The sequence below is a fragment of the Rhincodon typus genome, chromosome 32 (assembly GCF_021869965.1).
Source record: "Rhincodon typus isolate 14 chromosome 32, sRhiTyp1.1, whole genome shotgun sequence".
NCBI classification, from domain to species: domain Eukaryota; kingdom Metazoa; phylum Chordata; class Chondrichthyes; order Orectolobiformes; family Rhincodontidae; genus Rhincodon; species Rhincodon typus.
This window is the reverse complement of record NC_063363.1, coordinates 37,521,175-37,548,456: the sequence shown is the minus strand read 5'-3', so window position 1 is coordinate 37,548,456 and position 27,282 is coordinate 37,521,175. Positions and strand designations below refer to the sequence as shown.

Below are 27,282 nucleotides of genomic sequence, written 5' to 3'. Positions count from 1 at the left end.
GCCAAGCAGTATCAGAGGAGCAGGAAGGCTGACGTCTTGGGCCTAGACCCTTCTTCATTTTTCTGAAGAAGGGTCTAGGCCTGAAACGTCAGCCTTCCTGCTCCTCTGATGCTGCTTGGCCTGCTGTGTTCATCCAGCTCTATACCTTGTTATCTCAGATTCTCCAGCATTTGCAGTTCCTGCTATCTCGCGATCATAACTCTGTTACTTTTAAAATAGTCATGGAAAAGGATAGATACAAGCAGCAGGGTAAGGTTTATAATTGGGGGAAGGGTAATTATAATTCTGTTAGACAAGAACTGGGTAACATAAAATGGGAACAGATGCTGTCAGGGAAGAGCACGATAGAAATGTGGAGATTGTTTAAGGAATGCATACTGCATGTGATCGATAAGTTTGTCCCTAGCAGGCACAGAAGATGCAGTCGAGTCAGGGAGCCTTGGTTCTCAAGCGAGGCTGAACGACTAGTTAAGAGGAAGAAGGATGCTTATATAAGGTTTAGGAAACCAGGATCAGAAAAGGCTCTAGAGGGATACAAGTTAGCCAGGAAGGAGCTAAAGAAAGGGTTTAGGAGAGCTATAAGGGGGCATGAGAAAACCTTGACAGACAGGATCAAGGAAAACTCCAAGGGTTTTTACACATACGTGAGGAATAAGAGAATGACCAGAGAAAGGGTAGGGCCGATCAAGGATTGTAAAGGGAATTTGTGCACGGAGCCTAAAGAGATAGGAGAGGTCCTTAATAAATACTTTTCTTTGGTATTCACAACTGAGAGGGACCTAGCTGTAGGGGAGGACAGTGTGAAACAGGCTGGTAGGCTAGAGGAGTTCGATGTTAGTAAGTAAGATGTACTAGGAATTTTGAGGAACTTGAAGAGAGTTAAGGCCTGATGGGATTTATCCAAGGATTCTATGGGAAGCAAGGGAAGAGATTGCAGGGCCTTTGGCGAAGATCTTTTCATCCTCACTGTCCACGGGTATAGTGCCAGAACATTGGAGAGTGGCAAGCGTCATTCCCTTGTTCAAAAAAGGGAATAGGGATAACCCTGGAAATTACAGGCCAGTTAGTCTTACTTCAGTGGTGGGCAAATTATTGGAAAGGGCTCTGAGAGATAGGATTTATGATCACTTGGATAGGCACAGTCTGATTCGTGATAGTCAGCATGGATTTGTGAGGGGTAGGACATACCTCACAATCCTTACTGAATTCTTTGAAAAGGTGACCAAACACATGGATGAAGGTAGAGCAGTGGATGTGGTATACATGGATTTAAGTAAGGCATTTGATAAGGTTCCCCATGGTAGGCTCATGCAGAAAGTAAGGAGGCATGGGATAGGGGGAAATGTGGCAGATTGGATTCAGAATTGGCTGACCCTTAGAAGACAAAGGATGGTAGTGGATGGAAAATATTGAACATGGTGCTCAGTTACGAGTGGTGTACCACAAGGATCTGATCTGGGTCCTCTTCTATTTGTAATTTTTGTAAATGATTTGGATGTAGGAGTGGAAGGGTGGATTAGTAAGTTCGCGGACGATACAAAGGTGCGTTGAGTTGTGGATAGTGTGGAGAGCTGTTCTAGGTTACAAAGGGACATTGATAGGATGCAGAGCTGGGCTGAGAAGTAGCAGATGGAGTTTAACTCTGAAAAGTGTGAGGTGATTCATTTTGGAAGGACAAACTTGGAAGCAGAATACAGGGTTAACGGAAAGATTCTTGGCAGTGTGGAGGAGCACAGCGATCTTGGGGTTCATGTCCACAGTTCCCGAAAGCTGCCACCCAGGTGGATAGAGTTGTTAAGAAGGCGTATGGTGTGTTAGCTTTCATTAATAGAGGGATTGAGTTCAAGAGCCGTGAAGTTATGCTCCAGCTATACAAAACCCTGGGTCGACGACATCTGGAGTATTGTGTCCAGTTCTGGTCGCCTCATTACAGGAAAGATGTGGAAGCGCTGGAAAAGGTGCAGAGGAGATTTACCAGGACGTTGCCTGGAATGAAGGGAAGGTCTTACGAGGAAAGGTTGAGACAGCTAGAGCTTTTCTCTTTAGAACGACAAAGGATGAGAGGTGACTTGATAGAGGTGTACAAAATGATCAGAGGTATAGATAGAGTGGACAGCCAGAGACTTTTTCCTCGGGTGATGAGGCAGCATAGTTTTAAAGTGAGTGGAGGTAGATATAGGGGAGACGTCAGAGTTAGGTTCTTTACTCAGAGAGTGGTAGGGGCATGGAATGCATTGCTGGAGAGGGTAGTGGAGTCGGCCTCATTCGGGGCATTTAAGCAGCTATTAGGTAGACATATGGATGATAGTATAAGGTAGGGGTGGAGGTTAGATAGACCTTAGGTTTAGGGTAAATGTTTGGCACAACATCGTGGGCTGAAGGGCCTGTACTGTGCTGTTCTATGTTCTAGAATCACAGCACAAACTGGAGAAACAACATTTCATCTTCAGACTCGACACTTTACAACCTTCTGGGCTCAATATTGAGTTCCACACCTTTAAACTGTGAATCATAGAATTTCATAGAATAGAATCCCTACAGTGTGGAAACAAGCCCTTCGGCCCAACAAGTCCACACCAATCTTTGGAGCATCCCACCCAGACCCATCCCCCCTACAACCCACCTAAGCTACATATCCCTGAAAACTAGGGGCAATTTATCATGACCAATCCACCTAACCTGCACATCTTTGGACTGTGGGAGGAAACTGGAGTACCTGGAGGAAACCCACGCAGACACGGGGAGGATATGCAAGCTCCACACAGACAGTCGCCCTAGGGTGGAATCAAACCCGGGTCCCTGGCACTGTGAGGCAGCAGTGCTAACCACTGAGCCACCGTGCCGCCCCCAAACCATTTCTTCCCTTTTTGTTAGCTTGTCATCATATCCTCCCCTCCCTAAATCCCAGTTACTGTCCTTTTGGGTCTGGTAGGAGACATGCCATTGTTCTGCCATTCTCACATTCCAATCACTTGATCGGAACTATCAACAGGTCTTCTCCACCAGCACCCTACACCCACTAGCCCTCCCCCAAACTATAATATAAATGCTGCCCCTTCCACACTTGATTTCAGCTCTGATGAAGTCATATAGACTCTGAACATTAGCTTGCTGTCTCTCCATGGATGCTGCCTGACCCGTTATGATTTCCAGCATTTGTTGTTTTCAGTACAGATTCCAGCATCTCCTTTAATTCATCTCACTTCTGCCAAGCCAAGCAAATGACTATGGTCATCCACACGGTCCCACATATGCCTACCTCTTAGTGCCTTTTGGGCAGCACAGTGGCTTAGTGGTTAGCACTGCTGCCTCACAGCGCCAGGGACCCAGATTTGATTCCAGCCTCGGGCGATTGTCTGTGTGAAGTTTGCACATTCTCCCCGTGTCTGCGTGGGTTTCCTTCGAGTGCTCCGGTTTCCTCCCACAGTCCAAAGATGTGCAGGCTAGGTGGATTGGCCATGCTAAATTCTCATAGTGCCCAGGGATGTTTAGGTTAGGTGGGTTAGACATGGGAAATCAGGAGTAGGATAATGGTCTGGGTGAGATGCTCTTCGGAGGGGCAGTGTGAACTTGTTGGGCCGAAATGCCTGTTTCCACACTGTAGGGATTCTATGATCTGTTGGATTTGAGGTAACAACTTGTTCTCAAGAAACTAAGAAAAAATTGCGTTTAGAACTGGGCTACAAGGAAGCTTTAGAGGAAGTTTGGACTAGTGAGCTAGTGTAAAGATGGACAGATTGATGATCTCAATCTTAGTGAACAAAAGTCCTCACACTTGTATGAGGTGAGGCTCATGTGGAGGAATAAGATGGGGAGAGGATTTAAGCAGATGGTTGGCAGTAGAGAAATCAAAAATGAGGTTATGTTTGCAATGCAGGATGAACCTGGGCAGTTTTAGCAGATATTTGAAAGACCTAATAGGTTTTACATGGTCCACTCAGATCTGGCAGCAATAGCTGAACCATGTCAAGCCTGTACCCAGCGGATTAAAAGAAGTGGGGATGAGAGCTATACCAGGGACAGCAGCAAGGGACAGAAAATATATTTTTACAGTTGCCTGGGCAACAAGATGCAAGTGTGGGTGTAGTTGAGCAAATCAGTAGCTGCAGAAATGAGGCAAATGGACAACCTAAAGATAGACGGTTGGATTTTGATAGCTAATGATGAATTCAGGCATAGTATTTTCCAGGGACAGATACAGGAGGGAAGTTTTGGGAATGGAAGAAGTGCGGTGGTAAGTGATAGGAAGCGATGAGAGAAGGTTTTACTGTTTACTGGTATGATGGGTCTGGCAAGATCATGTGAGACGGCAAGGCCAAGAGAGTGACTGAGAGAATTGGAGGAGAGATTGAGGTTGTTAAGGAAACAATTAACTCAGAACAGAGAGATCATGACGTGTTGAGATGAAGGTTGAAATCACTGGGATACAGATGTTTGTTGTAGAGGCTAAAGCAGGGAAGTGGTTGAGATAGCTCAGTGCAAACATTTTTATCATACTTGCAGGGTGATTAACTGTCCTAGATTTTCTAGGATTGTTCCAGCATTTGGCTCCCAGTTTCAATTCCATGTGTATGGGCTTCAAAAGACATCGTTTGTTCTGGATTCCTTTGAAAATCAATTTAAGAGACTGCTCAGTGCCTCCTCTTGTGACTCCTTTGATGTCTTGCATATGCAGACAAAAGCCCCCCTCTATCTCTCGTCCCCCCTCCCTTTTTTCAAGAGATAGCACCTCCCTCCCTCACTCTCCAGAAGTGTGACCCAACTCTCACCCAGTTGGTCACTCTTGGAGGGTATTAATAAATGATGATAAAGAGGCAGTAATGTAGTGGCAATACTCTAGAGACATAGATTCAAATCCCACCATGGCAGATAGTCAAATTTGAATTCAATAAGAATCTGGAATAGAGTGATCTGCAAATGAAGTGAGGAAAATCTTTGACAACAAGGTGCAGGGCTGGATGAACACAGCAGGCCAAGCAGCATCATAGGAGCAGAGAGGCTGACGTTTCGGGCCTAGACCCTTCATCAGAAAAGGGGGAGGGGAAGGGGGTTTTGAAATAAATAGGGAGAGAGTGGGAGGCGGATAGAAGAGGGATAGAGGAGAGGATAGGTGGAGAGGAAACAAACAGGTCGAAGAGGCGGGGATGGGGCCAGGAAAGGTGAGTGTAGGTAGGGAGTTAGGAAGGGGATAGGTCAGTCCAGGGAGGACGGACAGGTCAAGGGGGCGGGATGAGGTTGGTCGGTAGGAGATGGAGGTGTGGCTTGAGGTGGGAGGAGGGGATAGGTGGGAGGAAGAACAGGTTAGGGAGGCAGGGACGAGCTGGACTGGTTTTGGGATGCGGTAGGGGGAGGGGAGATTTTGAAACTTGTGAAATCCACATTGATACCATTGGGCTGCAGGGTTCCCAAGCGGAATATGAGTTGCTGTTCCTGCAACCTTCGGGTGGCATCGTTGTGGCACTGCAGGAGGCCCAGGATGGACATGTCGTCTGAGGAATGGGAGGGGGAGTTGAAATGGTTCGCGACTGGGAGGTGCAGTTGTTTGTTGCGAACCGAGCGTAGGTGTTCTGCAAAGCGGTCCCCGAGTCTCCGCTTGGTTTCCCCGATGTAGAGGAAGCCACACCGGGTACAGCGGATGCAGTATACCACATTGGCAGATGTGCAGGTGAACATCTGCTTGATGTGGAAAGTCTTCTTGGGGCCTGGGATGGGGGTGAGGGAGGAGGTATGGGGGCAGGTATAGCACTTCCTGCGGTTGCAGGGCCTCCTGCAGTGCCACAACGATGCCACCCGAAGGTTGCAGGAACAGCAACTCATATTCCGCTTGGGAACCCTGCAGCCCAATGGTATCAATGTGGATTTCACAAGTTTCAAAATCTCCCCTCCCCCTACCGCATCCCAAAACCAGTCCAGCTCGTCCCTGCCTCCCTAACCTGTTCTTCCTCCCACCTATCCCCTCCTCCCACCTCAAGCCACACCTCCATCTCCTACCGACCAACCTCATCCCGCCCCCTTGACCTGTCCGTCCTCCCTGGACTGACCTATCCCCTTCCTAACTCCCTACCTACACTCACCTTTCCTGGCCCCATCCCCGCCTCTTCGACCTGTTTGTTTCCTCTCCACCTATCCTCTCCTCTATCCCTCTTCTATCCGCCTCCCACTCTCTCCCTATTTATTTCAAAACCCCCTTCCCCTCCCCCTTTTCTGATGAAGGGTCTAGGCCCGAAACGTCAGCCTCTCTGCTCCTATGATGCTGCTTGGCCTGCTGTGTTCATCCAGCCCTGCACCTTGTTGTCTCGGATTCTCCAGCATCTGCAGTTCCCACTATCTCTGAGGAAAATCTTTTTTGCTCAACAAGTAGTTATGGGATAGGATGCACTGCCTGGAAGTGTGGCAGAGACAGTTTCAATGCAGGTATTCAAGAGGACATTGGATGGTTATCAGTGTAAAAACGAGCAAGCATATGGGGAAAAATCAGGAGATTGGCTCTAGGTAATGATATTCATTTAATGATCCATTGCAGGCACAATAAGCTGAACGGCCTCCTTCCGCACTCTTAACACATGTTTGATAATGATTCTATGGAGCAGGTGGCCTAATGGCAATGTCGATATTCAAATAAACTGATAGGCACATATCCCTCAGGGAAGGAAATCTGTTTTCTTTACCTGATCAAGCCTGTATGTGACTGCAGACTGACAGTATGGTTGACTCTTAATTGCCATCTAAGGGATGAGCAATAAACGCTGCCTTATCCTGCAATGTGGATAGCACATTCAGCAAATTGGTCACACCGCAGATTAGGATTGCTGAGGTAGAAAGGGAATGGGTGACCAAAAGGATACTGTTGGGGGAGATGGCTCACCAGGGGAAGGCAGCAGCAGCCAGGTTCATGGCACCGTGGCTGGCTCTGCTGTACAGAAGGGCGGGAGAAAGAGTGGAAGGACTATAGTCATAGGGGATTCGATTGTAAGGGGAGTAGATAGGCGGTTCTGTGGTCGAAAATGAGACTCCCGAATGGTTTTCTCCCCCTCCCAGGTGCATGGGTCAGGGATGTCTCAGATGGACTGCAGGACATTCTGAAGGGGGAGGGTGAACAGCCAGCTGTCATGGTGAATATAGGCACCAATGATATAGGTAAAAAACGGAATGAGGTCCTACAAGCAGAATTTATGAGTTAGGAGCCAAGTTTAAAAAGTAGGACCTCAGAGGTAGTAATCTCAGGATTACTACCAGTGCCATGTGCTAATCAGAGTAGAAATGAAAGAACAGGCAGGATAAATGAGTGGCTTGAGAGATGGTGCAGGAGGGAGGGGTTCAGATTTTTGGGACATTGGGACCGGTTCTGGGGGAGGTGGGACTAATACAAATCGGACGGTCTACACCTGGGAAGGAATGGAACCAATGTCCTCGGGGGTGCTTTTGCTAACGCTGTTGGGGAGGGTTTAAACTAATGCGGCAGGGGGATGGGAACCAAATGAGGCGGTTAGTGGACAGTAAGGAGGTAATAACTAAAGCCTGTAAGGAACTAGATAATGAAGTCAGTGTGACTAAGGGGAAGAGTAGGCAGAGAGCAGATGATGAATGCAAAAGGACAGGTGGTCTGAGGTGCATTTGTTTTAATGCGAGAAGTGTAGTCAGTAAGGCAGATGAACTTAGGGCTTGGATTAGTACCTAGGAGTATGATGTTATTGCTATTACTGAGATTTGGTTGAGGGAAGGGCAAGATTGGCAACTAAATATCCCAGGATGTAGATGCTTCAGGCGGGATAGCGAGGGAGGTAAAAGGGGTGGAGGAGTTGCATTACTGGTCAAAGAAGATATCTCTCTCTCGTGAGGCTCTCCCGAAGGAGGGGACTATGGAAGCCTCAAGCAGTGAGGAAATATGGGCAGAGCTTAGAAATAGGAAGGGTGCGGTAACAATGTTGGGGCTGTACTACAGGCCTACCAACAGCAAGCGTGAGACAGAGGTACAAATATGTGGACAGGTTATGGAAAGATGTAGGAGCAACAGGGTGGCGGTGATGGGAGATTTTAATTTTCCCAACATTGATGGGATTCACTTAGTGTTAGAGGTTTAGATGGAGCAGAATTTGTAAGGAACATCCAGGAGGGTTTTCTAGAGCAGTGTGTAAATAGTCCAACTCGGGAAGGGGCCATACTGGACCTGGTGTTGGCGAATGAGCCCGGCCAGGTGGTTGAAGTTGCAGTAGGGGATTACTTTGGGAATAGCGATCACAATTCCGTAAGTTTTAGAATACTGATGGACAAAGATGAGAGTGTTCCTAAAGGAAGAGTGCTAAATTGGGGGAAGGCCAACGAGAGCAAAATTCAGCAGGAGCTGGGGAATATGGACTGGGAGCAGCTGTTTGAGGGTAAATCCACATTTGATATGTGGGAGGCTTTTAAAGAGAGGTTGATTAGACTGCAGGTCAGATATGTCCCTGTGAAAATGAGGGATAGAAAGGGCAAGAGTAGGGAACCATGGATGACAGGTGAAATTGTGAGACTAGCAAAGAGGAAAAAGGAAGCATACATAATGTCTAGGCGACTGAAAACAGACGAGCATTGGAAGAATATCGGGAAAGTAGGACCAATCTGAAACGAGGAATTAAAAGGGCTAAAAGGGGTCATGAAATATCTTTAGCAAACAGGGTTAAGGTAAAATCCCAAAGCCCTTTATTCGTACATAAGGAGCAAGAGGGTAACTAGAGAAAGGGTTGGCCCACTCAAGGACAAAGGAGGGAAGTTGTGTGATTAGTCAAAGAAAATGAGTGAGATTCTTAATGAGTACTTTGCATCGGTATTCACTGAGGAGAGGGACATGACGGATGTTGAGGTTAGGGATAGATGTTTGATTACTCTAGGTCAAGTCGGCATAAGGAGGGGGGAAGTGTTGGGTATTCTAAAAGGCATTAGGGTGGACAAGTCCCCAGGTCCAGATGGGATCTATCCCAGGTTACTGAGGGAAGCAAGGGAGAAAATAGCTGGGGCCTTAACAGATATCTTTGCAGCATCCTTGAGCATGGGTGAGGTCCTGGAGGTCTGGAGAATTGCTAATGTTGTCCCCTTGTTTAAGAAGGGTAACAAGGATAATCCAGGTAATTATAGACCGGTGAGCCTGACATCAGTTGTGGGGAAGCTGCTGGAAAAGATACTGAGGGATAGGATCTATTTACATTTGGAAGAAAATGGGCTTATTAGTCATAGGCAGCATGGTTTTGTGCAGGGAAGGTCATGTCTTACCGACTTGATAGAATTCTTTGAGGAAGTGACAAAGTTGATAGATGAGGGAAGGGCTGTGGATGTCATATACATGGATTTGAGTAAGGCGTTTGATAAGGTTTCCCATGGTAGGCTGATGGAGAAAGTGAAGTCGCATGGGGTCCAGGGTGTACTAGCTAGATGGATAGAGAACTGGCTGGGCAACAGGAGACAGAGAGTTGTAGTGGAAGGGAGTTTCTCAAAATGGAGAAGTGTGACCAGTGGTGTTCCACAGGGATCCGTGTTGGGACCACTGTTGTTTGTGATATACATAAATGATCTGGAGGAAGGTATAGATGGTCTGATTAGCAAGTTTGCAGATGACACTGAGGTTGGTGGAGTAGCAAATAGTGAAGGGGATATCGGAGAATGCAGCAGAATACAGATAGATTGGAGAGTTGGGCGGAGAAATGGCAGATGGAATTCAATCCAGGCAAATGCGAGGTGATGCATTTTGGAAGATCCAATTCAAAAGCGAACTATACGTGAATGGAAAAGCCCTGGGGAAAATTGATGCACAGAGAGATCAGGATGTTCAGGTCCATTGTACCCTGAAGGTGGATGCAGGTCGATAGAGTGGTCAAGAAGGCATATGGCATGCTTTCATTCATCGGACGGGGTATCGAGTACAAGAGTTAGCAGGTCATGTTACAGTTGTATACGACTTTGGTTCGACCACATTTGGAATACTGCATACATTTCTGGTCGCCACATTACCAAAAGGATGTGGATGCTTTGGAGAGGGTGCAGAGGAGGTTCAGCAGGATGTTGCCTGGTATGGAGGGCGCTAGCTATGAAGAGAGGTTGAGTAGATTAGGATTATTTACATTAGAAAGACGGAGGTTGAGGGGGGACCTGATTGAGGTCTCCAAAATCATGAAAGGTGTAGACAGGGTGGATAGCAAGAAGTTTTTTTCCAAGAGTGGGGGACTGATTTACTCGGGGTCACGATTTCAAGGTGAGAGGGGAAAAGTTTAAGGGAGATATGCCTGGAAAGTTCTTTACGCAGAGGGTGGTGGGTGCCTGAAACGCGTTGCCAGCGGAGGTGGTAGAGGTGGGCACTGAAATGTTAAAGGGTTAATATCTGTTCTGCTGACATATAAGAAATTAGGTGCTTCATGGGTGCCCCTGTCTCGCAGACAAAATGGGGTAATCTAATTATACTCTGCTCTCTGTAAATGTTGAACTCAGGCTAAAAAGATCTCGCAGACAAAAGGTGATAATCTAATTATACTCTGCTCTCTGTAAATGCTAAAAGGATAAGGAACTACCTCGTCTTACACATTGTTTTTGGGCAGCTAACCTTTGTTTTACTGTTAGATGATTAAGTTACGTGATTATGGGGGAGAAAAAAAATTGTATCTTGTATGCATGTCTGACTGTGCTGTAAAAACCTATATAAAGGGAGGACGGTTCCCTTACAGAGAGCATTGCTTGACACGGCTCCGCAAACCCTGCGAAGACTGTTAAGTGATCCTCCAAAGCTTGTACTTGCTTAAATAAACTGTGGCTTTTCACAGAAGTTGGCGTATTGCGTTTGTATCAAGTGCGAAGGAATCTCCTAAAAGGGAACTCAACAGCACGATAGAGTCATTTAAGATGTATCTAGACAGATACGTGAATGGGCAGGGAGCAGAGAGATATAGATCCTTGGAAAATAGGCGACAGGTTTAGATAGAGGATCTGGATCGGCGCAGGCTTGGAGGGCCGAAGGCCCTGTTCCTGTGCTGTAATTTTCTTTGTGCTTTGTTCTTTAATAACAATATGGACAAACAAAAACAGTTTAAGTGGGATACGAGATCTGTGGAATAAAGTAACATTTTCAAAAGAGACCAGAAGTGCCAGAGCAGTGAGGTCAGTCAAATGTGATTTGGTGTTAAGCTAAAGTTGATGTCAAACCTCAATCAGCTTTTCATTAAGGCTATGACGTAAATGCAATCATTTGCAGAAAAGTCTTGTTAAGGATAATTGATAATCTGGAGGGAGATATAGACAAATTTGGTGAGAACTGCTTCGCTGGCAAAATCCAAAAGGTCAGCTATTCAGGGAGTTGTAGGACAGGAAGGAGATTTACAAGATTAGTCACCGGTGGGTCAACAAGAGAGAGAAATGAGGCAATTGGGATTGCTGCTTTGTAGATTGCTTGGATGAGAAAGCCTGAGATAGTGGCAAGAGAACGGGAAGAGCAAAGACCACTTAAGGTATGAGGTAGGAAATTGACAGGGAAAATTACACTTCAGATTGCAGCAATGAAAGGAGCACGTTGCTAAGGTTGAAGCAAGAGTAAGTTTAAAAAAAGAACAAATTGTTATGGCCTTGGGCTTGAAACGGCAGCTAAAGCCTTCGTGAAAATGAACACTGGAAAACTCTAGTTACATTAACAAAAAATCATAAAAATTTGACTGAATTGAAAATAAATAGGAGATAATCTGCCTTTTGTCAGATGGATCAAAGAAATGCTACACAAAATAAACCCAGTACCCACTGTAACAATAAAACACTACAAAACAGCTAATGGACGAATGGTCTGCAACAGTTGTAGGATTTCCACTAAATTCACAACTCCACTAAAGATTAAAGCACTCTACAACTCCAAAAACAGTGACAAATTCTGTATGACTTTCCTTCTGCGGGTTCAGTAGTCAAAGGCACAGATTTATAATCTCTTTTGATTTCCTGAACGTTCAAGAAGTAAAAATGCTTCAGTGCTTAGCTCTGACCCAGTGCAAAACTGAACGTATAGCTAAATGAATATTTGCAGCTTATCCCCATTTAGCTGACACTCCCTCTTATTGTCGAGGGTTTAGCTTTCTCTGCATGTGGCCTAAAGAAATGGAATCAGACAGCAGTGAAATAAACTAATGGCATCAGATTCCAGTAAATCACAGGCTTCTTGAAAAATACAGATGAGAACAATAAAAAAAAATTGCCCGAAGGCTTTAAGGCATCGTTGAATGGTTGATTGTTGGTGCAGACTGTAGCAATTCCTCTCCCACCCCACGAAGTTCCAGGAGAGACGTATCAACACTGAAACCAACTACTTCAGTTCTGGAACTGGCAATGTTCCCAAATATCCTTTGAAAGCTGCTCAGTGACTTGACTCACCACGTTACACATGTGTGTTGTGGAGGAAATTATGCTGTGACAAGTGATACCACCAAGTATAGGTATAATTTCCAGTCTGACTGTCCTTCCAAATTGAAATAACACATTGCATCTAATCCCTTCAGCATTTTAAAGTGATTAATACTATGCCCTTTCAGTCTGCTCTTCACTAATAACTGGAATAACGATACTATCACAGCCAAACCACATTACGAACAGCTCAAAGATTTTCTATAACTCTGTTACCTCTGCTCCACCTTCTCTGACATCTCAATATTTCTCAAAATGTGTGGGGTCTGAAACCACAGCCACAGCCCCCAAAGTGTGTGTACATCAACCCAAAAAACAGATATTGTCATCTTTCTTCTGGCCACAAATATAACCTGAAGTAAAAGCAAAATACTATGGATGCTGGAAATCTGAACTAGGATCAGAAAATGTTGGAGAAATTGAATAGGCCTGCTCATGTCTCTAGTATGTTCTGCTTTTCTTTAATATAACATGAAGCTCAATTTCACTTCCCTATAGGTACGCCACACAGCTTGTGCACCTTTAAAAGCAAATTGATCGACAACTATCTTGAAATTTTTTTCCTGATCTGCCCTGTTCACCATGTGTTCACATTCAGACAGTGTAGATATTCTAGGAGTAATCCAGACTCATGCATGTGATACTCCACCTATCCATATTAAACCATAGCAAGCCTGATTGGCTGACGTGGGAAAGATTTGCATCAGTGCAGTCACTGCTCCCAGAAGGTGGCTTGCAGAGGGACTCTAACCAGAAACCACTGTGGGGACCAGAAACAAGGGAACTGGAGAGATCTGAGAGCATCTTGGGAAGGTGAGCAATACGTAAGGGTAAGTGTTTAATAAATCTCCTTAACCAACTTAATTGGTGATAGAAATGTCAGTCAGTGGGGTTAAGTGCTCCACTTGTGAGATGTAGGAGCTCTGCGACACTTCCAGCATCCCGGATGACAACATCTGCAGAAACCGCAACCTAATTGCTGCTCCTCACAGACCGCATGGATAGGTTGGAGTGGCAATTGGATGCACTTAGGTGCATGAGGGTGGCAGAAAGCATCATAGACAGTAGTTTTAGAGATGTGGTGATACCCAAGGTGCAGGCAGATAGATGGGTGAACGCTAGAAGGGGCAGGCAGCCAGTCCAGAAATCCCCTGTGGTTGTCCCCCTCTCTAACAAATATGTCATTTTGGATACTGTTGGAGGGGGATGACCTATTAGGGAATAACAACAGCAGCAGCCAGACTGGTGGCACCACGGCTGGCTCTGTTCTTAAGATGGGAAGGACAAAGCACTAGAGTAGTAGTTATAGGGGACTCTACTGTTAGGGATACAGATTGGCGTTTCTGTGGATGTAAAAGAGACTCCAGGATGGTATGTTGCCTCCCTGGTTCCATGGTCCAGGATGTCTCTGAATGAGCAGAAAGCATTCTGAAGGGAGAGGGTGAACAGCAGAGGTCATGGTACATATTGGTACTCACGACATAGGTAGGATGAGTGACGAGGTCCTGCAGCAGCAGTTCAGGGAGTTAGGTAGAAAGTTAAAAAGCAGAACCTCCAAGATTACAATCTCAGGATTATTCAGTGTGCCACATGCTAGTGAGGCTAGAAACAGGAAGATAGTACAGCTCAACACGTGGCTAAACAGATGGTGTAGGAGGGTGGGTTTCAGATATCTGGACTATTGGGATCTCTTCTGGGCAGGTGGGACCTGTACAAGAAGGACGGGTTGCATCTAAACTGGAGGGGCACAAATATTCTGGCTGGGAGGTGTCACTCAGGTGGATTTAAACTAGCTTGGCAGGGGTTGGGAATCACAGCAAAGGTGAATTTACTGTAAGGGAACTAGAGAATAGGGCCAGTGAGACTGAGAGGAAGAGCAGGCAGGGTTAAGTTGCAGATCAAAGCGGGTCTAGTGGACTGAAGTGCAACTGTTTCAATGCGAGAAGTGTTACAAATAAATCAGCTGAACTTAGAGCTTGGATTAGTACTTGGAACTATGATGTTGTTGCTATTTCAGAGACTTGGTTAAAGGAGGGTCAGGACTGGCAGCTTAACGTTCCATGATACAGATGCTTCAGGCGGGATAGAGGGGGATGTAAAAGGGGTGGGGGAGTTGCACTGATTGTTAAGGAGTATATCACAGCTGTATTGCGGGAGGACACCTTGGATGGCTCATACAGCAAGGGAATATGGGTAGAGCTCAGGAACAGGAAGGGTGCAATCATGATGTTTGGGATTTACTATAGGCATACCAACAGCCAGCGGGAGACAGAAGAATAGATATGTAGGCAGATTTTGGCAAGATGTAAAAGTAACAGGGTTGTTGTCGTGAGTGATTTGAATTTCCCAAATATTGACTGAGACTCACTTAGTGCTTGGGGCTCGGATGGGACAGAGTTTGTAAGGAGCATCCAGGAGGGCTTCTTGAAACAGTATGTAGATAGTCCAATTTGGAAAGGGGCCATACTGGACCTAGTACTGGGGAATGAGTCTGGCCAGGTGGTTGACTCAGTAAGGATGCAGCTCGGGACTAGTGATCACAATTCGGTAAGCTTTAAGGTACTGATGGATAAAGACAAGTATAGTTGTCAGGTGAAGGTGCTAAACTGGGGAAGGCTAATTACAACAATATTAGGCAGGAATTGATGAATATAGATTAGAGGCAGATGTTTGAGGGAAAATAAACATCTGGTATGTGGGAGGCTTTCAAGTGTAAGTTGATAGGAACTCCGGGCCGGCACGTTCCTGTCGGAATAAAGGATAAGTATGGCAAGTTTAGGGAACCTTATTGGATAACGAGACAGATTGTGAGCCTAGTCAAAAAGAAAAAGGAAGCATTTATCAAGGCTAGGAGACTGGGAACACACAAAGCAAGGGTGAATACAAGCAAAGTTGAAAGAAACTTAAGCAAGGAGTCAGGAGGGCTAGAAGGGTTCATGAAAAGTCATTGGCCAACAGGATTAAGGAAAATCCCAAGGCTTTCTATACATATATAAAGAGCAAGAGGGTAGCCAGGGAAAGGGTTGGCCCACTCAAAGACAGGGAAAGGAATTTCCCTGTGTGGAGCCAGAGGAAATGAGCAAGATATTAAATGAGTACTTTGCATCAGTATTCACCACAGAGAAGGACTTGATGGATGATGAATCCGGGGAAGGGTATGTAGATGGTTTGAATCATGTTGAGATCAAAAGGGAGGAGTATTGGGGGTCCTGAAAAACATTAAAGTAGACAAGTCCCAGGCTCTGTTGGGATATACCCCAAAATACTGAGAGAGGCAAGGGAGGAAATTGTTGGGATCTTGAGAGAAATCTTTGTATCCTCACTAGCTACAGGGGAGGTCCCAGCTAGGAGAATAGCCAATGTTGTTCTTTTGTTTAAGAAGGGTTGCAGGGATAATCCAGCTAATTACAGGCTGATGAGCCTTATGTCAGTGGTACGGAAATTATTGAAGAGGATTCTTCGGGACAGGATTTACTCCCACTTGGAAATAAGTGGGCGTATCAGCAAGAGGCAACATGATTTTGTGAAGGGGAGGTCGTGTCTCACTAACTTCATTGAGTTTTTTCAGGAAGTGATGAAGATGATTGATTTTGGTAGTGGATGTTGTCTACATGGACTTCAGTAAGGCCTTTGACAACGTCCCTCATGGCAGACTGGTACAGTAGGTAAAGTCCCACACGGTCAGTGGTGAGCTTGCAAGATGGATAAGAAAACTGGCTCGGTCACCGAAGACAGAGGGTAGCAGTGGAAAGGTGCATTTCTGAACAGAGGGCTGTGATTAGTAGCATTGCTCAGGGATCAGTGTTGGGACCTTTGCTATTTGTAATCGATATAAATAATTTAGAGGAAAATATAACTGGTTTGATTCATTAGTTTGCAGATGACACAAAGGTTGGTGGAATCGCAGATAGCAATGAGGACGTCAAAGGATACAGCAGGATATAGATCGGTTGGTGGCTTGAGCAGAGAGATGGCAGATGGAGTTTAATCCGGAAAAATGTGAGGTAATGCATTTTGGAAGGTCTAATCCAAATGGAAAATGTACAGTAAATGGCAGAATCCTTAAGAGTACTGATAGGCAGAGGGATCTGCGTGTACGGGTACACAGGTCACTGAAAGTAGCAACGCAGGTGGAGAAGGTAGTCAATGAGGCGTACAGCATGCTTGCCTTCTTTGGCCGGAGCACTGAGTTTAAATATTGGCAGGTATTGTTGCAGCTTTAATAGAACCTTAGTTAGGCCGCATTTGGAGTATTGTATTCAATTCTACCAGAAGGAAGTGGTGGCTTTGGAGAGGGTACAGAAAAGATTTACCAGGATGTTGCCTGGTTGGAGAAACTTGGGTTGTTCTCACTGGAACGATGGAGGTTGAGGGGCGACCTGATAGAGGTCTAAAAGATTATGAAGGGCATGGACAGAGAGGACAGTCAGAAGCTTCTTTCCAAGGTGGAGGAGTCAGTTACTAGGGATCATAGTTTTAAGGTGTGAGGGGCAAGGTTTAAATGTGATACAGGAGGCAAGTTTTTACACAGAAGTTGTGGGTGCCTGGAACTCGCTGCTGGGGGAAGTAGTGGAAGCAGATATGATAGTGACGTTTAAAAGGGCGTCTTGGTAAATAAGTGAATAGGATGGGAATAGAGGGATATGATCCCTCGAAGGGTAGGGGGTTTTAGTTGTGACGGGCAGCATGTCGGTGCAGGCTTGGAGGGCCGAAGGGCTTGTTCCTGTGCTGAAATTTTCTTTGTTCTTTGTTCTTGAAAACCAAATAAAACTGTACCTTCCTTGGTGACCTAGTGGTTGGGGTTCGGTGGTTTCACCACTGCTGCCAGGGTCCAAATCCTGGTCAGGAAATGAGAGTTCATGTATTCTGCTAAGTTATCATCATGACAGCATTTCTCACCGAATTTCAGAAGCAGGGAATAAGCCACAGAGTTGTCCAAAAAGTCATCCGTCAGTCTCCGTTGCGCAATTGGTCAGTACATTTGGCTGTTAACTGAAAGGTTAGTTGTTTGAGACCTCTCAGACAGAGCTTCTGCTGTTTATTTATTGGGACAGCATGGTGGCTCAGTGGTTAGCACTGCTGCCTCACAGCATCAGGGACCCAGGTTTGATTCCACCCTTAGATGACTGTTTGTATAGGGCTTGTATATCCTCCCCATGTCTGCATAGGTCTCCTCTGGGTGCTCTGGTTTCCTCCCACAGTCCAAAGATGTGCAGTCTAGGTGGATTGGCCATTCCAAAATGCCCATAGTATCCAGGAATGTGTAGGTTAGGTGGATTAACCATGGGAAATGGAGGGTTGCAGGGATAGAGAGGGGGATGGATCTGGGTTGTGGACTCAATGGGCTGAATAGTCTGCCCCCACAGAGATTCTATTGGGGTGTTCGATAGGTCAGAGTGAGAGAAGATGTTTTCACCTGTGTCCAGAAATCCAAAATTAGGGACCACAACAATGCACCAATCAGCAATACATCCAAGAAGCAATTCCAGAGAAACTTAACCGCACACAGAATGGTGAGAATGCAAAACTTGTCACATGCTATTCTTATCTGAAGCCTAAATCTGATCCATCATTATCAACTACAAGTTGCTGTTTCTGACGCTAATCCATTGCATAAACATCCATCTACAGTTATGTAATTTTTTTCACTCCAATTTTAATCCACACCCACACAGATCTAGCCAGTGACAAGAAGGGTACATAGAATATAGAAGAGTACAGCACAGGAACAGTCCCTTTGTAGCCTGAATTGAGATGATTAGACTAATGCAGCACAGTGGGGTTAGTCGAGAAGGAGTGAGCAGGACTAGAAAGACATAATCAGAGAGGAACAGAAATCACTTTTATGAATAGGAAAAGGAATTCTGATCTCCAGATTGTAGCCTTTAAAGAAGCAGAGGAATTGTTAGTCATAGGTCAGGTTTCCTTCAAGTTTTCAGTGCTTGATGGATGTGTGAACAGTTTGCATTATCACATTGTTGGCGTTCGTCTTCATAAAATTGAAATGCCCCTTTCAGCTTTGTAAAAAGAAATATGAGGTTCCATTTATATAACATCTTTCACTACCTCAGTCAGCAATGTATAACTGACAAAGTGCTTTCAAGGTGTAGTCATCATTGTAATGGAGGAAAATGCAGTAAGATTCCATGAACAGTTAAAACACAAGACCAGGATGTTGAGATTAGACTTGTATTTTGTTTTGTATTGATGGTTAAGGGATCGTATAAGTGAGGTGTTTAAGATGATCAAAGGAGTGCAGAGGGTAAGAATTGATAGATAGCAACTCTTTCCTTAGGTGGGCAACCCAGAACTTATGGCCAGAAACTTAAAATTAAATCTAGCCCATTCAGGAAAATATCAGGAACAGTTCTTCCCTGTCTCGTCTGGAACTGGAAAACTTCCATCAATTTCGCCTCCAATTTCCACCCTGCCCTTACTTTCATCTGGTCTATCTCTGAATCTTCCCTTCCCTTCCTCGACATTTCCGTTTCCATTTCTGGGGATAGACTGGCCACTAATATCCATTACAAACCCACTGACTCCCACAGCTACCTGGGCTATACATCCTCACACCCCACTTCCTGTAAAGACTCCATCCCATTCTCTCAGTCCCTTCATCTCCGTCGCATATGTTCAGATGAGGCCAACTTTGACAAGGGAGCCTCCGAAATGTCCACATTCTTCCTCAACCGAGGATTCCCCAGCTCCATTGTCCACAGGGCCCTCAACCAGGTCCGACCCATCTTCCGCAATTCCGCCCTCACCCCTTCTCTTCCCTCCCGCAACAGCGATAGGGTTCCCCTTATCCTCAACTACCATCCCACCAGCATCCACATCCAAAAGATTTTCAGATTTCCACCACCTCCAGCAAGATGCCACCACCAGACACATATTCCCCTCCCCTCCCTTGTCCGCCTTCCGCAGGGACTGTTCCCTCCGGGACACCCTGGACCACACTTCCTTCACCCCCAACACCTCCCCACAGCCCTACGGCACCTTCCCCTTTAACCGGCGAAGGTGCAACACCTGCCCATTTACCTCCTCCCTCACGAGTATTCAAGGGCCCAAACATACCTTCTAGGTGAAGCAACACTTCACCTGCACTTCCAAGAATCTAGTCTACTGTATTCGCAGCTCACAATGTGGTCTCCTCTACATTGGGGAAACGAAACGTAGACTTGGCGACTGCTTTGCAGAACATCTATGTTCTGCTCGCAAAAAAGACCCTGAACTACCCATTGCCTGCCACTTCAATGCACCACCCTGCTCCCTGGCCAACATCTCTGTCTCTGGCTTGCCACAGTGTTCCAGTGAAGCCCAACACAAGCTGGAGGAACAACACCTCATTTTCCACTTGGGGACCCTACAGCCCTCTGAACTCAATATTGAGTTCAATAATTTTAGGGCCTAAACTCTCCCATGTTCCAGCCCCCCACCCCACACACCAGGCTTTGTTACCACATAGCCTGCCATTACACACCCCCTGTTGTTAGTCACTAACAGTCCCCATTAACAACGATTCACCCTCCCAGCCTGATCGTTAGCAACTCCTTTGTCTCACCAACTGTCTTTCTCTCTCTTCGGGTTCTATCCTATCGTTTACTCCCTACCCCACCCACTTCCCTATTTTCTGCATATAAACTGACGTTTTCCCAGCCACCATCAGTTCTGAGGAAGGGTCACTGGATCCGAAACGTTAACTCTGTTTTCTCCTTCACAGATGCTGCCAGACCTGCTGAGCTTTTCCAGCAACTTTGTTTTTGTACCACTTACTTCAAAGTGAGATCCCTTTAACCGGACAGGTGAAACTAATCTCACTGGGCAAATCTCAACCTCACACTGGACACCACAGTGCTATCAGACATCAGATTTATAAACTGTGACAATTTGAAACTGGAGACTACACAACCAGCTTCAGTGAAGGAAAGGAGTTGTGACTGATCTATCCCAAAGAGAGTGTAGTCAGGCAGAAAATCGGAATAAGTTTACTTTGTGAAGGGACTACGTAAAATAGAAATGTCATTAACTGATAAAAAAGTTTGCCGTAACCTACTTATATCATAATTTCTGGAAATTATAATGAACATCGCAAGCAGTTTAACAGACCCAGTAAATCAGAAACAAAAACAAAGTTGCTGGAAAAGCTCAGCAGGTCTGGCAACATCTGTGGAGGAAAAGTAAATCAGAGCTTGGTCATGCAAAAATATTTTAATGTTATTTAGTGGAAAGCAAATGAGGGAATGAAATAGGTTGGATGAAACAGGGGGTGTGTAATGGCAGGCTATGTGGTAACAAAGCCTGGTGTGTGGGGTGGGGGGCTGGGACATGGGAGAGTTTAGGCCCTAATGAAATAAATATGAATAGCCAAGGCTGTGATGCGACTGAAGTAAACCATAAATACAGGAAAGGTCTGGTTGGGCCAAATTGCCTGATAATGTGCCAAAAGTCTGATTTTTGTAATAATATGCATGCACTTACCCATATTAACCACTTCTATTCCCTCAGTTACTTAAAAATGATTTTTCATTAACAAATCTGCAATGTCTCTGCTTTATGTATCTACATTTCTTCTAATGATTGTTAATTTTGTCCCTGTTTATTGGTTTTAAAGGTGCCAGTATCATGGATTAAATTAACCCATTGTCAAGAATACCAAAGCTAGTCATTGCTTTACATATACCATATAAAAGGACAAACTTAGATTAGGCATCGACCCCAAGGCATTCAACAAAGCTACCTTTTCAAATACCTTTCCAATCTCACGATCAAAGAACAATCATCACCACTTTGTGACTCCACATCTGTTGAAGGAAAAATTTGGAAATCTATTATTAACAAGGTTATATCACAACACTTAGAAAGTCTAAATGCAATCAGGCAAAGTCAAGATGGTTCGTGAAAGGGAAATCCTGCTTGATGTATTGGTGTTCTTTAAGGAAGAAATAAGCAACGTGGGCAAAGAGAAACCTGCAGATGTCGTATATTTGGTTTTCCAAAAAGTATTTGACAAAGTGCCATCTCAAAGTTTATTGTATAAAATAAGAGCTCAAGGTGAAAAGCATGGTTCAATGATTTGTTAGTTAAAGCAAGCAGGAAATAGGCATAAATGAGCCTTTTGCAGCTGACAAGAATTAATGAGGAGTGCCCCAAGCATTAGTACTGGATTCTCAACTATTTACAATCAATATCAATGACCTGGATGGAAAAACTGAGTGCCTGGCTGCTAAATTTGCTAACGGCACACAGATAACTAAGAGTGAAGAGGACATAATGAGTCTGCAAACAGATAAAGATAGAGTCAGAAGTCACACAACACCAGGTTATAGTCCAAGATGTTTATTTGAAATTGCAAGCTTTTGCAGCGCTGCTCCTTAGTCAGGTGGAGTGAAGAGAATCTCACAGGCACATAATTTGTAGGCAGAAAGATCAAAAGATCATACAAACGGTGTGACTGGAGTGTCGACAGGCTGAATAATAAGTCTCTGCAGGTGATCAAAAGTGTCAGACAGTGTGAATCAAGTGTCAACAGCTGAATAGCAAGTGAAGGGATGACCTTTAATCCGATTAATTGAGGCTAAGAGATAATTACAAAAAAATTAAAACTAGGGTGGTGACGGAACCAAACCAAATGGTTGGAATAAGATAATAGGTATGAGAGTCACATGCTGAGGGTTTAACCAAAGTAACAAGTAATCCAAAACTGTACAAACTAATTAAGGTACAGAGATCATAACAAGTTAGAGGTGATGGTGTCAAAACAGAACAATAAGGAAGATCTTACAGATACAGAACAGTATGGTGGGGTTACATGTAGCGTAACATGAACCCAAGGTCATGGTTGAGGCCGTCTGTACCCATGAAGACATGAAAATCAACCCCTTTCTAATTCATCATTAAACTGCAAATATTTTGTGTGTCTAGCTTACTCAGTTGCAGGAATAATCCACTAAGTTTAATGCTGAGTTAACACACACAAACATGTACTTTCCTACATATATCACAGAAGTAGGAATTGTAGCTGATATTCACTTTCCCTAACTCAGGGGCACTAAGGTCAGTTCCAGATGTCACCTCAGCTGAGGTCAGTTAGTTCAGCTTTCCTGATAGCTCACTACCACATTGGTTACTCCTAACATCCAACAGGAAAGAAGCTGGATCTGCATCTAACCTTCCCATTTGTTGGACAGTTTGACACACTCCAACAGTATCCTGCTCATATGTGTCACAGTGTATACGGAAGCAGGCAAATGATCAGAATTGCAAAAGAAACAACTTCTCCCTGGGTATTCCACAGTTTGATCTGTGAGGTGGACATTAGCAAACACAAAGGACTCTAAAGAAGGTAGCAATGTATACTTTCTATAATGGAGACTGATTACACATCTTCTAGAACAGAGATCCTAGAAGTAAACATGTTCAATAACATAAACTGTGATATTCATGTTCTGAAATGGAGATACTGGTATACACATATAATGCAGGTTCTGATAGATATATCGAAACCAGAGATGCTAAAAAAAGTTCAATATTGAATTATGTAATATATAGTTCTGTAATATAACATATAATGTACACAATTTATAATGGAACATGAGATCCATACTTTCTATAATGAAGAAGGAGATATCAAGGTGATATAATATAGACAATGACATACATGTTTTGTAACATATCCTGGAAAGTTCTATAAATGTTGCCGGTATCCACAACACAATCCTGAGTGGAGATCCATTGCAATTGGTCACATCTTCCACTATTCTTGTTACTTCACTGGTGGATTCCAGTAATAAGGGGTTTTGGTACATTCACAATGGCTTCTTCTTCAACCCAAAAACTGCAATCATCAGAACGATTTCAATACTTGCTGGAAGAGCACTAAAAGAAAAAAGAATCACTATACATCAGATTAAAAATTCTTCTATGTACAAGCATTTTATGTTACACAATCTAGACAAAAACGCAAGAGTTATCAATAAGGAACTTATGTCTCTGTGCACTGGTGCAGCAATACCAAGCCACGATTCTGTTGTCAAAGGAGTACCTTTTAATTTGTGCACCATTGAGTTAGTACAGGGATCTACAATAAGGTGTTAACAGAGCTGTACGCAGTGCTGATTATTTGGGTACACTTTAGTATGAGTGTCCTCAATGCTGTGATTGATGGATGTGTGTTAGTCCAGCTAGACCAAGAGCTATGTGCTTAAGTGTGCATTTGTACACCGTACCCCACAATGTGTCACGTGATCTAGTAAAATAAAAGAAATAATTCCATCTAAAGAGCGCTTTTCATAATGTCAGTGTCTCAAAGTGCTTAACGGCTAATGAAATTGATGGTTAAATATTTGCCAGATGACCAGATGTCGCTTCCTCTTGTCTGAAATACTGCTAAGGGACCTTCTACCTGAAAGAGTAGCTAGGACCTCGGTTTAATGTATAATATGAAACAGTGCACTCCCTCCGAGTACAAACCTATTTTTTGTGCCAAAATGTTGGTAACACTAAGCATCTCTGCTGGGCGTGGAAGCAAGATCAGTATTGTGAAGGGCGTATAATTTACATATATTATGTTTCATTGGAATTTTGATTTCAAAATAGAGACAGATGAGTGTTGGTTATTTCTGAGAAGAGTTTGCTTTAACTAAAAAAGGTCAGAGTCCTTCTGGAACAGTGACTAAATTCAGCATTGTCATAAAGCACCCTCTTGTATATAGGCCTAACAGTACATGGATGGAGAAAGAAAGATCGATGTGTATTACATAGGACTTAGAAATAGGAGTAGGCTACTCAGCACTTCTAGCTTTCTCTGCCGTGTTGTCTTTGTAGTTTTTGATCTGGAGAGAAAAGCGGACATAATTCTGCCATCAAACTGTATTCTGTATGAATTGGATAAGGGGCATTGCTCTGAATGGTTGTGTGTCAATATGCAGAGTCTATTTTGTGCTTGTGCCTGGATGGTTGATGTGTTAATACCTGATCTGTTTGTACTGGTAGCCATGACCAGCTGCTTCTAGATTTATCATGATTCGATTTTTGGGTTGGTGGTGAGCTTACAGTGGCCTATGTGATTGAAGTGTCCATTATTCATTTTTAGTTTTTATCTCTGACCTGATAATGGTGCCATTATTTGTTTGAATTATATTTATCACCAAATACATAATCCATCTCGCAGACCTGTGAAACTGAGCAAAAATTAAATGAAAATGTATCAGTGATACCTGCAGAAGCTAAAGATATACCAGTAGGTCCAACACTCCCATTTCGCAAAGACAAAGAAGGAAAGACAGATGCAAGCACTACAGTGTGCTGCAATAGCTGAAGCATAACTCAGGAAAAAAATTTATCACAGAAATTGCAGCAGTCAGAACCAACACACATACAGATACAGAGCAGTCTTACCTACTAAATTCTTCCTAAATGTATCGAGTCACTATTGTACAAATTCCTCTCCATTCTTCTCAATGATAATCATCCCTCATACCCTATCCTTTTGAGGAAAACTATGCCAAATGGTTGTAGTAATGTTACTGCTGCACAATCTGACCTATCCTTTTCCCTCTTTATCTATACAACTTTGGAGTTTTGAATCTGTACAAATCAAGTGGAAGTGTGGAGAAATGCCTCTGCGGCTCCTTGGATGCAGAACAGTGCATATAACCTTCTGGTAATGCAAAGAGTGAAGGAAGTATGTTGTCAAGGACATCATGGCGAGAACCTATGCAAGTTGCATTCCAAATGGAAGTTGTGAAGGTAACACTATCTTTTGGAGTTTTGAGAATTCCCAGAATGAAGGGGAAGGGGGTAAACTTACAGGACATGAGAGCAAGTCTTAACAAATTCAGTCAGATGACAACAGTGATGAGGAAAGATCTGGTCTCAGAAGATCTTGAAGTAGAATCATTATTCCAAGAATTATGACTAACAAGTGTCAGAAAGCTGGTAAGAGTAATTTCTACTTTCTCTCCAGTTCCTTGGTGTCTTTAAAATCAAACAATTTATCTATCTTTTTCTTAAAAATATTCAATGATTTGGCCTCCCTAGCCTTCTAGAGTAGAAATTCCTAATCTCAGTCTTACATGGTCTACCTTGTATCTTAAGACTGTGTCCCCTGGTTCTAGACTCTCCATACCAGGGAAAACATCCTCCCTGTATCTAGTTAGTCCAGCCCTCTTAGAATTTCACTTTTCAATCAGATCCCTCTCATCCCTCTATAGCGAATACAAACCAATCTCTTCATTGCAAATTCCTGCCAAGCCCAGTATCAGCCTGATGAACATTCCCTCTATGGCAAGGACATCTTTTCTTAGGTAGGGAGACCAAAATTTCACACACCTGAGTAGGTGTGATATCACAAAGACCCTAAATGACTACAGTAAGACACCCCTACATCTGAACTCAAATCTGCAATGAAGGCCAAAATATAATTTGTCTTACTAATTGCTTATTGTGCCTGCCTTCATTGATTGGTGTACAAGGACACCCAGGTCCCTTTGTACATCCTCACTTCTTGACATATCACCATTTAAATAATACTCTGCCCTTCTGCTTCTCATGATGAGCTTTGCATTTAGCCATATTATATTTTGTCTGCCATGTGTTTACTCAATTGATGTAAAACGCCTTGAATCCTCCTCACAATTTACAGTCCCACCTAGTTTTGTGTCATCAGCAATACTGGAAATTGAGGTTGGTTGGCTTGCTGAGCTGGCTTGTTGTTCCGCAGACGTTTCGTTATCGTGCTTGGTAACATCCTCAGTGCAGCCTCCGATGAAGCGTCGGTGTGTTTTCCCGCCTGGTTTTTAAACTCTGGGGTCCGTTGCTATGGATTGCCTCACTTCCGGGTTTCCTCCGTAGTGGAATGTATATGGGGTCGGGTTCAATGTGTTTATTAATAGCGTGCTTATATAACATGCAATAGCATGTTTATGAACACCAACTGGCTACAAAAAGACACGACCAATACTCACTCATCTCAATCCACATGGACAAGGAGAACCACCACTTCGACTGGGACAACACCAAGATCCTGGGACAGGCTAGGCAGAGACAAGCACGAGAATTCCAGGAAGCATGGCACTCCACGAAGCATGCTATTAATAAACACATTGAACCTGACCCCATATACATTCCACTACGGAGGAAACCCGGAAGTGAGGCAATCCATAGCAACGGACCCCAGAGTTTAAAAACCAGGCGGGAAAACACACCGACGCTGCACTGAGGATGTTACCAAGCACGGTAACGAAACGTCTGCGGAATAACAAACCAGCTCGGCGAGCCAACCAACCTCAACACCCACAACCCGAGCTACTGATCTACTCCAAAACATTAAATACTGGAAATGTTGCATTTGGTTTCCTCATTCAGGCCATTTATATATGTTGTGAATAACTGGGGCCCAAGCACTGTCCGCCAATTTTTTATTTCTATTCTGTTTCTTTCCTGTCAAGCAATTCTTGACACATACCAGTATATAATCCTAATGCCATATGCTTCAACTTTGCCTCCTAACCTGTTCCGATGGATCTTTTCAAAACAGGCATCAAATCAAAAGACCAAGCTCTTGCCCAAAACTTTGTACATTTTGCTGAGGGTCAAGAAGTGGCAGATGGAGTTTAATTTAGATAAATACAAGGTGTTGCATTTTGGTAAGGCAAATAAGGGCAGGACTTACACAGTTAATGGTAGGGCCCTGAGAAGTGTTGCCGAACAGAGAGACTTAGGGGTTCTGGTACATGGTTCCTCAGAAGTGGCATCACAGGTAGACAGGGTGGTGAAGGTGGTATTTGGTATGCTTGCCTTCATTGCTCAGAGCATACAGTATAGCAGTTGGGACATCATGTTGTGATTGTACAGGACGCTGGTGAGGCCACTTTTGGAGTACTG

The 27,282-nt window shown here is 44.1% G+C and overlaps 2 protein-coding genes across 12 annotated transcripts in view; both read right to left on the bottom strand.

Annotated features, from left to right (window-relative positions):
- Window positions 1–23,145, bottom strand: part of LOC109917704 (NACHT, LRR and PYD domains-containing protein 3-like) — a 104,262-nt gene extending 81,117 nt beyond the window's left edge. The window contains 1 exon segment of the mRNA XM_048615386.1: window positions 23,057–23,145. Within this exon segment, the coding sequence (XP_048471343.1) occupies window positions 23,057–23,070 (14 nt within the window). The 5' untranslated portion in view covers window positions 23,071–23,145.
- tmem107l (transmembrane protein 107 like) overlaps window positions 21,720–27,282 on the bottom strand; it is a 40,838-nt gene continuing 35,275 nt past the window's right edge. For 9 of the 11 annotated variants that reach the window (XM_048615439.1, XM_048615440.1, XM_048615442.1 and 6 more), the window contains exons 6-7: window positions 24,615–24,711; window positions 21,720–23,274 (exon numbers count right to left, since the gene is read on the bottom strand). In XM_048615439.1, the coding sequence (XP_048471396.1) occupies window positions 23,205–23,274; window positions 24,615–24,711 (167 nt within the window). In that variant the 3' untranslated portion in view covers window positions 21,720–23,204. The remainder of the gene's footprint in view (window positions 23,275–24,614; window positions 24,712–27,282) is intronic. The other 2 variants (XM_048615441.1, XR_007265347.1) reach the window with 2 other exon arrangements.